At 48.8% G+C, this 18,682-nt stretch overlaps 1 protein-coding gene across 6 annotated transcripts; it reads right to left on the minus strand.

Annotated features, from left to right (window-relative positions):
• Window positions 1-1,890: 1,890 nt before the first annotated feature.
• LOC122384222 (fatty acid hydroxylase domain-containing protein 2-like) lies at window positions 1,891-18,499 on the minus strand. Of its 6 annotated transcripts, none has more exons than XM_043371360.1 (7): window positions 18,035-18,499; window positions 7,027-7,175; window positions 5,925-6,028; window positions 4,837-4,982; window positions 4,088-4,269; window positions 3,145-3,417; window positions 1,891-2,886 (listed from the first exon to the last, which is right to left on the minus strand). In XM_043371360.1, the coding sequence occupies exons 2-7, from the start codon at window positions 7,158-7,160 to the stop codon at window positions 2,724-2,726; spliced, it is 1,002 nt and encodes a 333-aa protein (XP_043227295.1). In that variant the 5' UTR covers window positions 7,161-7,175; window positions 18,035-18,499; the 3' UTR covers window positions 1,891-2,723. The 6 variants fall into 6 exon arrangements, with proteins under 6 accessions (XP_043227295.1, XP_043227294.1, XP_043227293.1 ...); XM_043371359.1 differs by having other exon boundaries at window positions 17,986-18,248; XM_043371358.1 differs by lacking the exon at window positions 18,035-18,499 and adding an exon at window positions 8,395-10,165.
• Window positions 18,500-18,682: the final 183 nt, after the last annotated feature.

Consider the following 18,682-nt stretch of genomic DNA (forward strand, 5'->3'; position numbering starts at 1 on the left):
ACTGACCGCCGACCGGACCTGTAATGACGACACCGGCTGAACTTGGCATCCACCGGGGTCTTATTCATTACATAATACATTATCCCTCAAACCAGTCGCAATCAGGAGATAAACACATTCACCAAAATATCTTACTGAGATGCACGGATTTGAATTGAATTTTTCGATAGGATGACAGGACAGTGGATATAAATATTTGAATCCTCGGGAGACCTAGAGTCTCTAGGTCGAGCTGCACTGTCCTCCCAGCACTGTCCTCCGGATCTGCATCGAACCATGAATGGTTTGATTATAGATTAGCCATTTTCAGCTTTCTGTTTAAATTTAACAAGTTAAAATTGATTAGTTCCTTCTTTTCCAGTGAGCGATTTAACCAGGGCCGGGACGGCGATCTCTTTGTCTTACGAATCACGCTACCTCAGCCGTGGCTTTTTTATGCACCAGTTTTACTTAAATTCCAAAAGGTCACTCAAAATCAAAATCAAATTCAAGCAAAAAAATTTGAGCAATTTTGAGCAAAATTCGTAAAAATCATACAAATGGAATTTTGACTTTTATTTACCTCCGAAGAGCTAACCTATAACCAAGAGCTAACCTATAACCGACATGCCCCGAGTCTCCCGGTGTGACCTACCGACACAGGTGACCACGGTGAGGGCGGCGGCGGCGATCAGCAGAGCTGCCGAGGGGGCCATGGCTGCTGAGCGGACGGTGCGGCGCCGCTGCCGCCTCCGCGAGCACCACTGAGCGACCATCGATTGCCGGCAGTCTTTCTGTGTAACCGTTGCCATGTTCGTTTGTCTGCCTTGTCCGGCCTGTGTCCGCCGGCTGTCCGGACAACTATGACGTCAGGCTGTCCGCCGCCCACCCGTGTCCGCCCTGCATTGTACCCGGCGCGCGCCGCGTGCATTGTGCAATGGCGTGCCAACATACCGCACAAACAGACCAGCGGCCCATGACCGACGCGTCGAAACCTCGAGTAGCCACGCCGGCCCACCGTGGGCGCAGCCAAGGTCATACCTCTATTGCACCTCGGACCCAACCGAGCCTGTTGTAAAAGGTAATGAGGGTAAACACTGTAGCTCAAAGGGACGTGAAGGAAACAAAGGCATTGGAGGTCTGTTTATAGGGCAACGCACAAAATCCATATACTTGTCAAGTATTACGATACATACCAGGAACATATCCAATGGCGGTGGCAACGGGTGCTGTATGCGTTAACTGACCGTAGTTCTTTACGTCTCGCGCATAACAGAGAACTCTCTCCTACACCTTCTTTTTGACCAACCTGTGATGTTCTCTGAAGTTTAAGTTCTTACGGATGTAAAACTATCGTGAAGGATTGGTGTTAGCTTCGTTATTTTTGTAGATATCGCAAGGCGATAAGGATGGAGAATGCAACAAATGCGTGAAGTGAGTAGGCTTCGACCAGGGCTATAAAAGCCTCGACTCCCTGACCATTGACCAACCTGCTTTTCCGTGATCAATACACTTTCTTGGAAGGTAATAGGCAATAGCACGGGCATTATGTCCATCAATCCACTCGATTGTGTACCCAACGGCGCCATCTATTAAACCGTGCTGTGATTTATATGAGCCAGCACCGGTGAAGGATTAGCCTAAAATGATTAAAACAAGAAGGGTCGTTGCTTGGTGTTGTCATGACACCCTACTTGGGAATAGATAGCTGATGCCGCCTGCAATTGAACATGCTCACTTTTGTGTTTTAGTGCTTGTTGGGAAATAACTCCTTGCCACATTTATAGAAACACCGCTGCGGAATTTGCGAAACGGTACAGTGCATCGCGTGAATGATGTGAATGCACCATTGCGTGTCGAATGTTGATGTTCGGAACCTCTGCCGCCTCCAGAACATTATTGTACCAGGGCTATTCGTTGGGTGCGTTTATTGTTATCATTATCTTCACGAGCTACTGTTATACACGATTCGAGAAACGCAAAACCAACGTGCACTACTGGATGCCGTCATGCAACATGTATGCAGTGCAATTTAATCGGTACAGATTGTCGTACACGTCACACATAATCTCATCACATTTCGTTTAAACATATTAGACATGAAATACAAAGCAGCAAATTTGCTGGGAATTCACTAAGCCTTGGGGAGGGGATAGGGTTGATACTATTCCTTGCATACGCAGTTATTGCGAGAGGGATTTACCTGAACTGAATCTGGTTCGCAGGGCCGGACTGGTTCTGATGAGCAAGTGCCAATTCTTTTGACAAATGACGTCATAAGTCTAGCCCAACAATTTGCAGGGACTGAAGATGTAGAAGGCCAACGCTGGAAAGGCTAACATCTGCTTAACCTCTGGCCACGGAGTTGAGAAATCCAGTGCACAAATTTTGTGACTATTTATTAATCGTGTTCAGCGAACTGCGAATCACTGGGCCAAGGCTGGGCTGAACACAGCCTTATATAACGATCGTGATATGAGGAGGCATTACGAAATGAACCTACCTTGTGGCATGGGCTTAGCGGATAACTTTGGAAGGCAGATCAAATCCTAGATCTGTGTTAAACAAATACTCTAAATATAACATGCAACTTGAACAAAGTAACCTGCATCCCGCTTAGTTCATTGGTAACCAGAGACTCGGGTCGGGGACTCTGCAGCCTACGTAAAGCGGAGAGCACTGACCCAGCGGAGGGAGACGGGAGGGGAGGGAGAGGGTCAGTGAGGTGGGGGCGCCCCAGCCGGTCACTCCGCCTTGGCGCCCTTCTGCTGGTCGGGGTACATCTGACGCAATGGCACCAGGCTGAGCTGCATCACGTGGCGCTGGTACTCGGGCCGCCGCCGGAACTTGTCGTCCGTGCCGTGCAGTCGGTCCAGCACCCCCAGCACGCCGTAACACTGGTTAAACCTGCCCACAACGACGGCACAGGGTCATAACGACGCAAACTAATGGGACAAAGTTTATCACTAAAAGCAGCTCATTCGATGCACTTGTTCATTGTTCAATGAATGACTGCGTAATGCGTAAAGCTGAGAAGTTCACGAGTATTTTGGTGTGCTGCAGCTAAGAATTAACACGTATGAGGTCGTAACCAACCATGAGGTCACATTTGAGGTCGCCCGGTTTTCTGTTCTGCACGGCTACGTGTGTGCGCGCGCGACTCACTTGAGGTGGTGGAAGTCGTGCGCCTCCGGGCTTGGGAAGAAGGGCAGGTGGTAGCCCGAGTGGGCGTTGATGGTCGAGAGCAGCGCCATGCTGAACCACAGCCAGGCAGTGGCCACGTGGCTGCCCAGCAGCAGCACGCCCAGGAACGGCGGCAGGTAGTTGGACAGCACGTGCTCCAGCGGGTGCGCGTACAGAGCCGTGATCGAGATGGGCGACGTCCACTCGTGGTGCCACTTGTGGATCTTCTTGTACAGCCGCGGCGAGTGGAGCAGTCTGCGAGCGTGAGACGAGCAGCGGCATTTCAGTTTAATGTATTTTACCAGCAGTGTCCCAAAATTTGCCGGTTTGGGTGTGAAGCGACACCTAAATCAAAATAATATTCCACTCTCACCTCCAATTTTCCAGAGCGATTTTTCACTCCCTGTTGTATTAGTCATCCTATAATGCAGCTCCTGCACCCTCTAACATTCACAAATAAATTGTTGATCCCTGTTTTCAACGCTTTTTTGTGCCGTTCTGACTCAATTTTTCACTCTCAGCCCTTTTTGTAGTGACGAATATTCCCCTCCGACACCCAAGCCAAGACATATTTTTGGGTCACTGTTTACCAGCATCAATAGTCAGATAAAAATAGGAATGGTCACCCCTCAGAGGTCATGCTTGAACATTGAACTTTCTTCATTTATCAAGACAGCATGGCGCAGGCTGCTGACTTGGACCGGTAACGGGGTCACATGTGACCTGTGGCCATTAACCGGTCACCTGTGACGAGTCAGCGGCAAGTTGTGCTGACCGGTGACCGGTCAGCGGTACATTATACTGACCTGTGACCGATTTAACTGTATGAACTGCTGACTCGTGGCCGTTCAGTAGCGCCTGACCCGTGACCGGTCAGCGGAACAAACTGTTGACCTACGGCAGGTCAGCGGCACGAAGTACTGACCTGTGGCTGTAGTAGAAGGCCACCTCCTCGACCAGCAGGCAGACGGCGATCTCGAGCAGCACCCAGTGGAAGGTAGGCAGCTCGCGGCCCGTGTCGAACCCGCGCAGCTCCAGCAGCTTGTAGAACACCAGCATACAGGGCAGTCCCACCACGGTCTGATTAAACAGCACCCAAAAGATCGCCTGTCGAGATACCGCCCCAGTCGTCAGTCGGTGTTTACCCCTGAACACACGGTGAATGCCGAGGCGGTGACAGGGCCTGAAAGCGCTCTATTGAATGGCTCGACATGAAAAGCGTGGCCTGAATAGCCGAATAGATGGAAAATGTCGGGCCTTTCAAAACCATTACCATGGTCCTTACCAAGCGTTTGCAGGTTATCAATATCGAAGTTGGCAGGCTGTGAACGAGTGATGTTCTAGAACAGAGTTCTACAGCCTTGTGCATAAGTTTGAACATTGTACTTCTGCAATCAATGAATCAAATCACATTCATTTGGAAAGAGTTAATATCCTTTACAACCCATATACGGCCTTGACTCACACTTTTTCCAGACAGATAACAGATAACGTTTTGAAACCGTTACTCATCTACAAAGCACTTGTTGACCCACATTTACGGGCGGACGTCGCCGTGGAATAAATATGCCTAAGCAAGGCCACATAAAAGCCGAGATAGCCGATAACTTAGCGACAGTAATAAGTTAACTAATTCAGCTACAGAGAAGTACGACCCTCTACAACGACACCGACCTGCAGGAGGCGGTAGGTGTCGACTGGCTCGTTGGTGCCCGGCTGAATCTTGTAGCGCCGCAGCGTCTCCGGCCGCAGAGTGACGTCCATCAGGATGTAGACGATGCCGGCCGACCAGAACACGGCCAGACCCAGCGCCGGCGTGCCTGAAGCGCACAGAGCACATATCGTCAGAATTACCGGCCAGGCTCAACAGCGGCGTGCCTGTGACGCACAGACACACAGGCCGTCAGAATTACCGGCCAGGCCCAACACTGGCGTGCCTGTAACGCGCAGATGCTATGGGAGTCCGGCTCATTCGATAATGGAGATCATATCAAAGGAATAAGGGAACTGTTAACGCTACAGTTTATTTACCACCTGCGAATGGAGGACATCTGGGCTTACTAAGTTCACAATATTGATAATCTTTTGTCCGAACGGTCGGCTAAGGGCTTAGGTGTCCGAACGGCAGAGCACACTGCGTAGCTCCGTGGACCCAATCACCGACCCAACACATTGCCTTCCTACGCCCGGTTCACCGACTGACTTCTTATTGAATACATATATCATCGGCATTTGTCAACTGTGGGGCAGATCCGACACCAAACGGCTACTCGTCTTAAACACATGGCTCTTGAGGCTCCCGCCCCTCTGAATCCACCACCTGAAAAGGGGCTTATTTGATCATCACGCTATAAGACGGGTCAAGTTTTATGACGGCTCAAACACGTTTCTGTTTGTTTCGAAACGAAGGTGTGTCGTCATGCCGCTGCGCTCCGCAAGGTCATTGGACGATGGACTATGAACCTGGCACCTCTCATCGAACGCACACGTTATCGGTTCACATAGATAGTACCTTGTTTTTAGAGCCTCGATTCTTGATAGAGCAATCATGTATCTGCCTTGAACATCTATGCTACCGAAAAGGACTCGATTCATTCAACATGAAAGAGATGAAATCTGAAACAAGCTCATAAGGCTGGGTGATTGGGCGAAAGGGCGGTTGACTGGCCGGCTGTATAACTGTTTCCAAAAGGGCAATCAATGTATGAGTGACCTGTTACGAGGCTGACCAGTTACGATAAGCCCGCCCGCTGGGAGCTTACCATAGAGTATGATGTTGAACTGGTCGCCCTCGAAGTAGTCGTACACCCGGTCCCAGATGGACTGCCACAGGTTACCCGACGTGCCCCAGAACTGCTGCAGGTGCCTGGCAACGTAAAAAACAACCGCCATTCATCTCGAGCTGTTCAACAAACACCAAAAATATCCCATTTTCACGGGACGCAATAAAGGTGACGGTGTGATAATAATCACAAGGCGATTATTGCATTGATAAGTTATCAATTTAGGATCAATTGAAGTTGAACCTACTTAAGAATGTCAGATACGTGTGTTCGGTGGTAAGTCGGACAACAAATTACATTCGACTAATTTCAAATAGGTACGGCTGACTGCAAGTTCTGAATTTAACTCGTAGCACACGTTTGTTACGTTTATTGAACACCTCATTAGCCCTCCACAAACCCTCCCGGCCTGACCCATCAGTCACGGCTTAGGCGGGAAGGGGAGGGGGCAGAGGGGAGGCAGGTTGGAAGACCACCCTCGTCGCTCACGTCACAACTCGGACAGCAGATCTGGCTAAACGCAACGCTAGAGAGAGAATAACGGACAACGCAGCGGATCTGGGATTCTCACGACTGGCAAGGTCACCTCCCCCCCCCTCTTAACCGGTTTTTAACCAAAGATCATCTCAACAATATGAGAGAAGATCCGTGAGGCTAGAACTCGGGATGCATCAGGTCACAGTCTACTGGAGCCGTCGATAATGGCCCATTATCGTTCCAGCAACTCCAGGACATTGGAGATCATTATGGCCGACAGGTCTAGGCTTTTTAGGCTTACAGGGCACGGCTTTATGGGCTTATGTGAACGAACATCGAGGGCCTCGAGGTAATCTAGGATGTGTGACGACGCTTACAGCGTCAAGGTCTGCGTCTATACGTCAGGAGAGTGAATTGGACGAGGCCCAAAACATTAGTCAAGCGGCCGCGGAGGGGGGGGGGGGGGCTTCACTCACCATGTGACGGAGTTGTCTGTGACGAAGTACGAAGGACTCACCATCTAACGAAGGATCGTAAGGGGCGCGCAGTGAGTTCTCTCACCACGTGACAGAGTTTTCCCAGAGCCGGAGCGTCCGGAACTCACCATGTGATGGAGTTGCCGCAGGCGGCGAGCACGACCAGTGCCGAGCCGACCACCACCACAGAGCTTTGGATCGATCCGATCAGCGACCTGACCGGCCCCTCAGGGGCGGTCTCCGGAGTCCGCACGGTCTGCATGGTGCGGCCGGTGCGCTGCGGGCAGTCGGGGAGCAGCGTCAGCGGGCACACCGTCAGATATCAGCGCCAGCAGACGCCCACCGCCGACCGGTACCTGCCGCGGCCGACTGACGCCCCGGCCGGGCCGGAGCCGCCGCGCGGCGCCGCGGGCGCAGCTGCACCGAAACGGTCCCACGTATCTGCGGACTGGCCAGCTCACGTACCGTCACACCGGTGTACTCGATGCACGCGATCTCGGGGAGTTTAGCTGGGTAATATCCACGGCATCCACACACCGTTACCTGTTTACTGTACAGCCACCGCCCGTGGCCGCCCTTGGGCTGGACTCGGCTGGACCAATCAGCGTTAGCCGGCGGTGGGTGTGGCAACGCCTGGCGCCGAGCCGAGTCGACCGACGGCGGAGGCCAGTTTTATGGGGGCATCAACCCGTCTTACGGCCGGCGGGGAGGACTGGGGGAGGGGGGCTATGGACTGAGTCTGGCGGGGCGGGGTGTATAAACAAAGGAAATTAGGTGGGGTGGAGTATATAAACAAAATAAATACAGTGGGGAGAAGTATATAAAAGTAACTACAGTCAGACGGAGACGGGCGCAATGGTCCGATTAGACCGAAGCACCTTGCAAGCAAAGCAAAGACGGGGAAGGGCAGAGTCCATCAGGGTTATAAACCAAAGTAGGTAAATATGGTGGGAAGGGAAGGGGATGAGCGGAGCCCAGCGGGTGGGGCACGGCACGGGAGATGAAAGGGCAGGGCGCGGACAGGAATTAGGCACGACGGGGTACGAGCGGGGAACGGCTGGGAAGTGGTCATTGGCAGGGGTGGACAAATGTGCTGAGTTGGGGTAGCACGGGCGCAGCAAATCCGCCGCCGCCCTAGCGGTGACCTTGACCTCCGCCGTCTGTTGCAGCTCTAAAGCCAAGTCGGCGTGGAATTGGGAAAGCTCGTGCTACCCCAACTCGGCACAATTATCCACCCCTGGTCATTGGCCAGAAACTTGGCCTATTCGCAAAGGGAGCACTGTCTTATTTTCGTTGTGAAATAATCCCGGATATAGCACAGAATGGTATATGTATAGCACTATGATGTAGCCTCACCCAGCAGCGCGAGAGGAAACGAAACATCTCATTAAACAAAACTTTGAAAACTTATGAAGCATGAACAACTTTGTATAATGGACAGTAAATGTCTTACTCACTCAGATACTCAGATACAAAACAAATCAAGCCTAACTCACCGTTGGAAATTAGATGCGCCGAAACGTCAGAGGGCTGTGCACGTACAGAGATGTGGGTGACTGACATTTTGCCATCCATGACGAGGAGGTACGGACGAATTTGAAAAAAAGATCGCCTCGCAGAAAATGTAACGACAGTTGTCCTACGTTCTTCATGATGCCGTAGTGGCGTCAAATGTCATGAGGAATGGCTTCAGTACCAAAATTGTGTAGTATATTCTTCTTTGGATTACATCAGCTGGGACACACTCCAGACAAATACCTACTGACAGTTCATATTTTATTTTAACCTCAAGCAAGATCTGCGCGCAAAGCGATCTCTAACAGCACACCACCCATCAGAAAAATAGACATATCTGTGTCTACACTCGACCGCCAAGCGATACTTTCACAGCAATGTTCCACCGCTCCACAGACCAGAACATAAGCCGATAAGAGGAAGCCTAATCGCAAATAAGTTTAGGAAAAGAGATTGGCATCAACCACAATCAACATCCTCATCGGCTATCTACATACGCTTACGTTTTCTTTCGTTGTCGTCGGCGAATAAGTTAATACTTATATGTGTGACCCAAAGTTGACAGGCATATACGCTGAACCATAGATGATAGACCTCTGACCGGTGTACAGAGGTCTATGGCTGAACGATTAGAAACTGTGCACAAGAAACAGCTTACAGTAATGCTTAAAACACCTCATTCAAAAGATTCAACAGCTTAACGGAATATTGGCTAGCCAGGTAGTCCTGAATAGATGCATCAGCTAAACGTACATACACACAGAATCTCAATCTGGCTTTGCTAGAATCGCTTCAATGACAGTGGAGAGAATATAAAAACCCTCATACCACCCTCCTTTTCTCAAAGTAACGCGAACGAAAGCTAAAAACATCGTAAATCTCCCAAACATTTTCCTGACAAGGTCAAACATAAATCACGAGATATTACCCTTGTGATAACGATCAGCGAATCCAATACATTTAACCTGATTCAAACGACTCAGGTACTATCTTTTGGCGACTCCTATTGGTATTATATAGACATATTAGATACACGGGCCGGGTACATGAGAAAATGGCAAAACACAAGTCAGACGATGTTCTGGGACAACTAACAATCTGCTGGCGTAAGCAAGTCATGTTTTCAAGGACAGGCTATAATGTAAATTAAGTTTTGTAGCAAGCCTAAGGCGGTAGGCGGCAAGTAACGTGAACTCTGAAGTACCCCTGCTTTACACCTACCCATCAAAACTCTTCTAAAAGCAATCAAGAGGATGACTCATGTATGGCTGGAAATCTATATTATGATTTATAATATACAATTTATAACGTGATTTATAGCATAACCGCAATACCCTGAGATCCATAAAGGAGTGCAACGTCACGAAGCAAGCATAGTACCAAAATAAAGGGTAAGTACTCGCACCAGTATTTGAATAAGCTGTTGAAAACTACTACATCTACATGCAAAAGTGCACCTGAAGTACTACTGTCCGACTAATTTGAGACACATGTGACCCACGCCACACGAGGCCGTGTGAATGGCTCGGTATCGAGAACGGAAGACACCACTGGTCCCGGAAGACAGCCGCACAGCACACAGCCCCCAGTCAACACCATTTGAGACGCGCACCGTTCCAAGGCCCACAATGCAACGCCATGCCGGGACACTTTACCGAGACCGAGACACCAACAATGTGACGGCTTACCCCCACTAACAGCGCGGCACAATACCGTGATTCCACACAGAGTCCCACTGAGCACCGACCTCTGCGCACAGCCGCGCCTGTCAGCCCTACTTCTCATCATCGCTGGCCTCAATGAGCGGCTTGCCCTGCTCGGCGTCGTCCCTCGAAATGACCGGTGGCGGCCGCTTTTCGGTCGGTAGCTGCAGCGTCTGTCGCGGCAGCCAGGCCACCAACAGCGAGGCGCACATGTTGATCACCACAAGAATGGCGACGGCCGGTGCCATCTTGGTGTCACTGAACAGGAACACGCTGCCGAGAGCGGCCAGAGAGCGCGCGGCGCCGTGGACACTGGCCGCGCACCGCACCTCCTGCACGTGGATACTGAATATGGCCAGCAGCACGGCGCTGATACCCGACACCAGGCAGCCGGCCAGGAAGTCCGCCTGGCTCTTGTAGGGGAAATCGAGCACCAGGAAGGCCTCCTCCAGGTAGAGGCTGGACGGCGCCAGTACGATGACACTGACCAGGTAGCTGTAGTAGAGTCGGTCAATGTCCGAGTAGCGCGCGTCAGCCACGCGGCCGTGGAGGGTTTGCACCGAGCTGCAGACGATGTGGGTCATCAACCAGAAGTACGGCGAGTCCTTGAACGTCATGTCCAGGTCCAGCAGCACGATGAGCGCGGCGGTGATGACCAGGAAGGCTGAGCCCAGCAGGGACACGGCCGAAGCGCCTTTGAAGCGCGGCGCGTGGTCCAGGATGTACACCAGCGCTGCGGTGACATTCTGCACGGCCAGGAAGATGGGTACAGATATGTCGGCCAGCGCCTTGGAGCCGGCCACCACAGATCCGGTGAAGAAGAGGAAGTTTGGCAGCAGGGAGAGGAAGCCTGGCTTGTCCAGGCCGTAGAGCCGCTCTTGCTTGCTGCACAGCGTCACCAGCTTGATGAAGACGAGGCCGAACAGCGTCTGCCAGCCTTGGAATATGGTCGGGTAGGTGAAGTGGAGCGAGGTGAGCACATACTTATTGCTGTAGACGGAGCCGCAGAAGCAGACGAAGAACACGGCCAAGTCTAGGTACTGCCGGCCGGTCTGCAGCATGGCCGCCGCGCCGCCGGTGGCTGGAACAGACGCGCGCCGACCGATCAGCCAGGGTCACCGGACCGGCCGCCGCCGAGCGCCGCCGCGCGGTACACCACCGAGTGCGGTCCGACCGCCGCGCCGCGCCGGCACGTGGCCTTCAGCCCAGTCCAAACAACTATCCAGTGTCCACAGTACCAGACATCCGCCGCGCAGTTCACGGGCCACTCACAGAAATATGCTTGATCCTCAAATTAAACCTTCGGTTCACACACTTAAATTGTACACACGTATTCTTAGATTAAAGCAACTTTGCAAAGATGGCTAGGTATATCATAAAGTTATTGTTATACAATTATGCAAGTAAATTGCGATAGTATAAGTTAAAATAAGACAAAATCATTTCGCTAACATAAAGAAATTGTAACATTTCTAATGCTATCATTCGAATCACGCTGAAGATATGTGGTATCTAAAATACTTCTCGAACGTTCCGACCCGACCTCAGCCTCAAGCGATTCATTGTGGAAGGGGACAAAACTGAGTTCATTAATAAAAAAATAGTCCGATTGAATGAATGGATAGCTTTGGACCCGGTTTGTTTGTTTGCTTGTTTGTTTGTTTGTTTGTTTGTTTGTTTGTTTGTTTGTTTGTTTGTTTGTTTGTTTGTTTGTTTGTTTGCTTGCTTGCTTGCTTTGTTGGGTTAGGCTCTTTTGGTCTAACGAGACCATTTTAGAGCCGAAAGGATGATAGCAATTTGGGGGAGACCGGATACATTGGTATGGACAGGCAGTGGGCACCCTAGGGAGTCGTCGGAGCTGAACCCATCCAGTGGACAGGCCACCCAGCCCCCAAAACACTCATTGCACCCGGCTACGGGCGTGCTCCTATGGGAGCTTCCCGCATGGGATAAAAATGCCCACCCAGCCCGGAGCAGGGGTTTCAGGTGTGGAGGAGAAGAATTTGACTGTCCTGAGGACGGAAAACTGAAAAGACGGAACGATTTGGGGCTCCGGTCAAAGGTGGAAGTTTGTGCCGAGCTCGGGGTGCCCGAGCTCTCTCAATTCCACGCCGGCTTGGCTTTGGAGCAGCAACAGACGGCGGATGTCAAAGTCACCGCTAGGGCGGCGGCGGCTTTGTTGCTCCCGGGCATCCCCAGCTCGGTGCCACGCTAAGCAGTGCTTGTTGCGAATGACACCACGCACCCACCACCCGACCTTGCCCGCACCCGGTTCACCGACGATAATTTTAATCGGAAGTTTAACATATCGCAGTTAGATGGCGGCATGGTCCTCCTGGGTCTAGCGTGGCCCTCTCTCGCCAGTTACCAGCTGGCTGAACATAGAAAAGGGGTCAGACGACGTTGGAGCTTCCCGGCCGCGACCTCACTGTCACTGAGTTACGAGACGGAGGCCTTATCCACCAGACCACACAGAGGACTTTATCAACTTATACCAAACAGCATGATCCAGTACATTCAAAACATATACATAGGGGAGACCCGGGAGGTATGGGCCCCGGGAGGTATGGGCCATCGCAGTTTGAAAAAGTGATGCGTATTTTTACACATTTGACCGCGTGAACTGGTAGCAACCATTTCGTTATACAACCCACGTGATTTCCAAAACCTTCCTCAGCCTTCAATGAACGGCGATAAAGCGATTTTTGCACTCTTCGAGTAAAACGCGGTACATACAGAAAACTCGTGATTAATGTGAGCCAGGCTCGTTTCATTATGTCAGACCATCGCTAACATAAAATTTAAAGCATGTAAATTCAGACTGGGTAGACAATTTAAAGTTTTATTGCAAGATTATGAGCTGAGATTCTACGCGCATTCTGGCGTATTAAACGGGAGGTTCGGGCCACCCCACCCCGGTGATCCTAAACCAATAAAATGATGCTTTAATTTAATGTCCTCTTCAATAAGCTTTATTTTTGTCGCTAAAGGTCGAAAATTTAAGTACAAATTACATTCGAACAAAAAATATTATTTGGCTTATTTCATGGAACATGATTGAGTTTACCAAAATAAATATGTGCCCAGTAAGTTGTTGGCCGCTTATGCGGTATCTGGGCTCTAAGAGAGCTCAAGGTAGATCCCAGCTACGAGCATTGTGCTCAATGTCGAGAAAAGAATATGATACATGACACCGGCCCATACGTCCCGGGCCATGGCCCATACCTCCCGGTGTATTTTGATGGATCGATAAAGCGCAAGATAAAAGTTACCTCGAGACAAAATAGTTGATCCCAGAGGCAGATGCCTAATATCAGGCACACTTTACAGGCGAAAGACAATTTTACGTACACAGAGTGAAAAGTCAGGTCTAGCGACTGCCCACTGGAAGAAAATTGTAATTTAACTAAACCGGCCCATACCTCCCGGGTCTCTCCTATGCTATTAGTTATAGGACAATCCAGATTGAACGAGCTTCGATAAGTTCGTGTCACGTGTGGCTTCACTGATACAAAGCCGAGTGGTTATTACTTTTACCGCTGTCCCGATTCCAAAAATAAATAAAATATAAATAGGTACTTCTACGATCATGTGAATGATAAAATAACGCCTTGATGCCACCACGAGATAGCACGAGCAATGTCACTATGAACTATGCAGCACGAGAAATATCATTCAATCAGTCGGACCGAGCGCAGAGGCGAGCCGGACTCATCGAAAGATTATGTGAATTGTGAGCTTACAGCATTCATCCAAACATGCAGTACCACAGATGCAGCATGCAGCATAAGACTAAACCTATACATATGCATTACCTCTATACCTATACCTATACCTAACCTATTCCTCGCCCGTATAGCGGGGGGGGGGGGGTCGAACGGACCCCCTCCCCTCGTTTTTTCGCGAATAACTCGCTCAAAAAGCGGCCGATTGCGACGAAACTTTCAATACCCTCGAGTTGATCAATTTTACACCTACCCTGAAAATTTCATGATCCTGACCCAAATGACCTTTGACCTGTGACCTACTTTTCGAGACCATGTTTGGCCGGAATCGCGATTCGGCGTATGTCGGGCGTCTGCTCGCATTAGCCGCGCTTTTGCAGTCTTTTCGAGGTTTCAAGCGTTCAAACATGTGATATGATGTTGCCCCCATGCATTAGGGTGGGTGTCAAGATCACCTGAAGGTCAGGTCAAGTCATTGACTTTTGATGACCTCGGTTCACTTTTTCGCGTTTTACATGGTTCTAGGCCAGTTTTTGGAGCTGAATTCGAATTAAGCAACCATATGAACATTTACGAAGTTGTTTTGGTGCCTTCGTAACATGTTACGAAGCTGTCAGAGGCGGTTGACACCTACTACGAATACCCAGCAGGACCCCTACTGGATGACCTGACCTGACCTGACCCGACCTGGCCTAAATGCATGAAGACATCATCTGTGATCACAACTAACATGACATTCGTGATCAGCACCCCGAAAAAAACCCATAGCAGCCGCACTTTACGACGTTCTAACAGGTCCCGATTTCACCAACTTTTGGGTCATTGACCTGACCTGGAAGGTCAACCAATGACCTAGGACCTTAAAGTTGGGTATCATCGGCTTCCTCTCGTCACGGGCAGCACGCTCGTTTTTTCCGCAAACCTCTAGCTCGATCCGGGGCGAAAGGGCAAGGGGGGGTCCAACGGACCCCCCCCCCCCCCTCATACGTTCCCGGCTGGAAAAACACCAATACGGGCGAGGGCTATACCTATACCTATACTATACCCAGGGGTGCGGGGCCGGAGCCGTAGCCGGAGCCGGAGGCGGAGCTGGAGCCAGAGCCGCCGGAGCCGGCACATTTTGCCCGGAGCCGGAGCCGTCAAAGAAGGGGACGACTCCGGCTTTTTTTGAAAGGAAACAATTTATTGACCTAGTTTGGTTTGACAGTGCAAGGCAGTAAAACACGTGGTAGTTGGTAGTTGGTACGGGGACCCGCAGTTGCTTCTGTACACGAACCCCAACTCTAGCCGTCTGTCCTGTCCAGTAACAACCGATAACATTGATATCGACTGCCGGTCCCCGTACAAGAGCAGCTGAGATTTTCTGTGCGTGCCCTCTGACAGCTTATCGTTGTTCCCTGTGACGGTGCTGGGACAATTTACTCAGGGTCGCTGTACAGTAGCAACTGCGGGTCCCCGTACCTCATGGGCATCACGTAAATGAAAAAAGCTGAAGTATCCCCAGTGTCCCACAGTATGCAATGAACTTCCTGTCTGCTCTTCCCTCCCTACGTCTACTGCATCCCCAGAACCTGAGGACCGGTCATCAGGTGACAGCCATTGTTTTGAAGCCAGTGCATTGGACTGCTAGTAGGTATTTCTTTCTGAGAAAGATGCTTGTACAGTCTGTCTTAAAAGTACCGCGCAAAGTAACGGTGGATCCATCAAGCCTGACCGAGGAAGGGCCTGCTAAATTTGAGTTACCGAAGCAATTGACATTCTCGACCATTCCCCAAGTCAATTGGTTCGGTGACTTTCAAATTAAAGCAGGCCTTTCCTCGGTCAGGCTTGATGGATCCGCCGTCACTTTGCGCGGTACTTTTAAGACAGACTGTACATAACGTTTCACCGCATGCTTATACACCCTGTTCGCTGATTGAATGTGCTGTTGAGAAAATAGCCTTGTTATGCAAATATAGAAGCAACATGTAACAAACCAATCGCCTTTTTTCTTTCGCCTGTATATTTAATTGATCGCAAAGGGGAAGCACTGACTGAGTCGGAGCAGGGAGCCAGAGCCGGAGTCTGAGCCAGGATCAGTTGTTTGTTAAAGGTTTTTGGGAGCGCTATATCTGCAAAGGTCATTTTGCGCCTGGAAATATCATGCAAAATTGAAATATCTCAGAAACTAAATACACACTTAATTCATTCCAATTCCGGATCAACTACATCAAAAGCAAATTAGAATGGTAAGCATGCAGCATGTCTCAGGTAACCTGTTTATAAATTATACGAGTATCCTAATATCTAAACTCGTATCCTAACCTAACACAAACACCTGACACAGACAATACGAGTCCAGTCATCAGTCATTCTGATTCGGAACGTATCTGAATCATCACCCAGGGCCCAGACAAGAGTCTCATATTTTAAGCTCCCCAGCAACTCAAATCTGACTTCTCACCAACAGGAGCAAAATTGAAATGCCCTAACAACTTTAACAACAACAATGACAACTCGAACTTAAAGGGACTATCCCACCTTTGACATGGGGTTTGAGTTGAGATAGCCAAGTTTGCGGCGAGGTTCAGAAACCACTATCTATCTAGGTTGCAACCCCCGCGGCCTCTTGGTGTTGAAGAAATTTGTTCCCTTCATTTGAAAATGGGCCTTGCGCAAGGCACTATCTTCAACATGGAGCGACCATTAGTGTGACGTCACCTCGCTTAGTCATTCTGATTTAAATGGGTTTGTTCGTTGAAAATCTTGGTCTGAACTTCCCGTAGCTCAGTTGGTAGAGCATTGGACTCCCGGTAGTGAGAGCCCGGGTTCGAGACGCTCCGGCGCTCGATATTTGAGACTCCTGACGGGGATGGTCTGCGGTTGGTGGGAGCAGCCGCAGCCAGTTGAAGTCAGTTGAGTGGGACAGGCCGTGTCCGGCTTTGAAGGGCACGTTAAACTTTGGCATCTAACATGTTGAGTGATGTATAGACAAATAGATATATATTGAGTAGGAAAAACATACAGCACATGGGTGGACGCGTTTCGTCAGAGACTTTTTCAACACCCGAATATCGACAAAACAATACGAACACACAAGAACAAAGCTAGCAAGCACAGTTTCATACCTGTTGATATATCGCGTGTACATATTATGAGAATGTGCCTAAATGCAAATACACTTCCAATACTGCGCGTCAGTTAAATGGCAAAGAAAGAGAGAATACATATATAAGACAATTCATGTTGACAGTATCTGTTTTTCTATTTAACATTTATTTTATAATCTGAGTACAATATACGGCGGAAAGTGATAACGAAGTGCAAAAGCAAGGGGAGTAGAAAGGCGAGTGCGACGGAAGCGGCATACATTGCAACGAACGAAACGATCAATACACGGGTTGGGTTTATAAAATGGGCAAAATCTGCGGCCGTATATTGTACTCAGATTATAAAATAAATGTTAAATAGAAAAACAGATACTGTCAACATGAATTGTCTTATATATGTATTCTCTCTTTCTTTGCCATTTAACTGACGCGCAGTATTGGAAGTGTATTTGCATTTAGGCACATTCTCATAATATGTACACGCGATATATCAACAGGTATGAAACTGTGCTTGCTAGCTTTGTTCTTGTGTGTTCGTATTGTTTTGTCGATATTCGGGTGTTGAAAAAGTCTCTGACGAAACGCGTCCACCCATGTGCTGTATGTTTTTCCTACTCAATATATATCTATTTGGCATCTAAATTCTCCCGTTACCCGGAATTGCGCGATCGGACGGTAGGGGTCGGGGTCTACGCAACAAGCTCTGCTTAGCGTGGGCTCTGGCTCTGTCAATCCGTCCCTTCAAACATTCGAGCTAAATTTATTAAAAAAAAAACTTTGTTGTGGTGCCTACAGAGTAAAAAGAATCAGCTTTATGACAGTAATGTGGCCTGGGGAAGGAGGTAATTTTGGGCTGTGACCGACTTTCAAATATGTGACGACACAGTGTGACGTCACATATTTGAAAGTTTGTGTTTGGAATATGGGAAGCCTAAGATGTTTAATGAAAAATAAATGCCAGAACCGTGTTCCTGGTCATCCAATCTATAAAGTCGGGCACAATTTAACTGGTTTTAACAACATTTTAGAAGGTGGGATAGTCCCTTTTAACTCACTCTGAGGACGGACAACACTTTTAATAGAATCACAAATGATCTTGCTCACCTTCTGTAATCGGAAGTTCAAATAACTGCTGAGTACGTCTCTCTAAAGTATGGACATTCCAATTCGAGTTCTACTCGTATAAGTAAGCATTCCCACATCAACATTCTTCACATTTCTTCCACGGTGCACTACGGAAGAAGAGGGGGTAAGGATGCCGCATTTAGCTGATTATTTCTTACAACCGAAATAGTCAAGGCTACCTGAGAGAAAATCTCAACTTTCAAGACTTATGTAGACTTTGCTCCAGATTTTTGCCTTCTCTGACTTTCACGATGCTTTTAGAATTATACTTATATGAAATAAATGATAAATTTGCTGTAGTCATTGTGAATAATCAATTTAAAAGTTAATTATTGCCACTGAAATTTTATTTTAAGGTTTTTTGACTTTCGACTTGTTTAAAGTCTTCAGATATTTTGAGATATTTTGTTCTACATGCAGTTTTCGTTCATCATTTCTAAATATTTTCTGAGCATGAGAACTGAGACAATTGAGAAGCGGCTAAAGGTGCTTACCTATCCTTTTTTATCATGTGACCTTTTTGACCTCAATTGAATTTTAATTGAAGTAAGTTTGGACATTTGTTAGTAATTGATCAAAAAAAAATTATAAAATGACTTAAAAAGCGTATTTTTAAGGAAAATTGAT

Source organism: Amphibalanus amphitrite, unplaced genomic scaffold (genome assembly GCF_019059575.1).
Source record: "Amphibalanus amphitrite isolate SeventyFive unplaced genomic scaffold, NRLGWU_Aamphi_draft 000183F_arrow, whole genome shotgun sequence".
Taxonomy (NCBI): domain Eukaryota; kingdom Metazoa; phylum Arthropoda; class Thecostraca; order Balanomorpha; family Balanidae; genus Amphibalanus; species Amphibalanus amphitrite.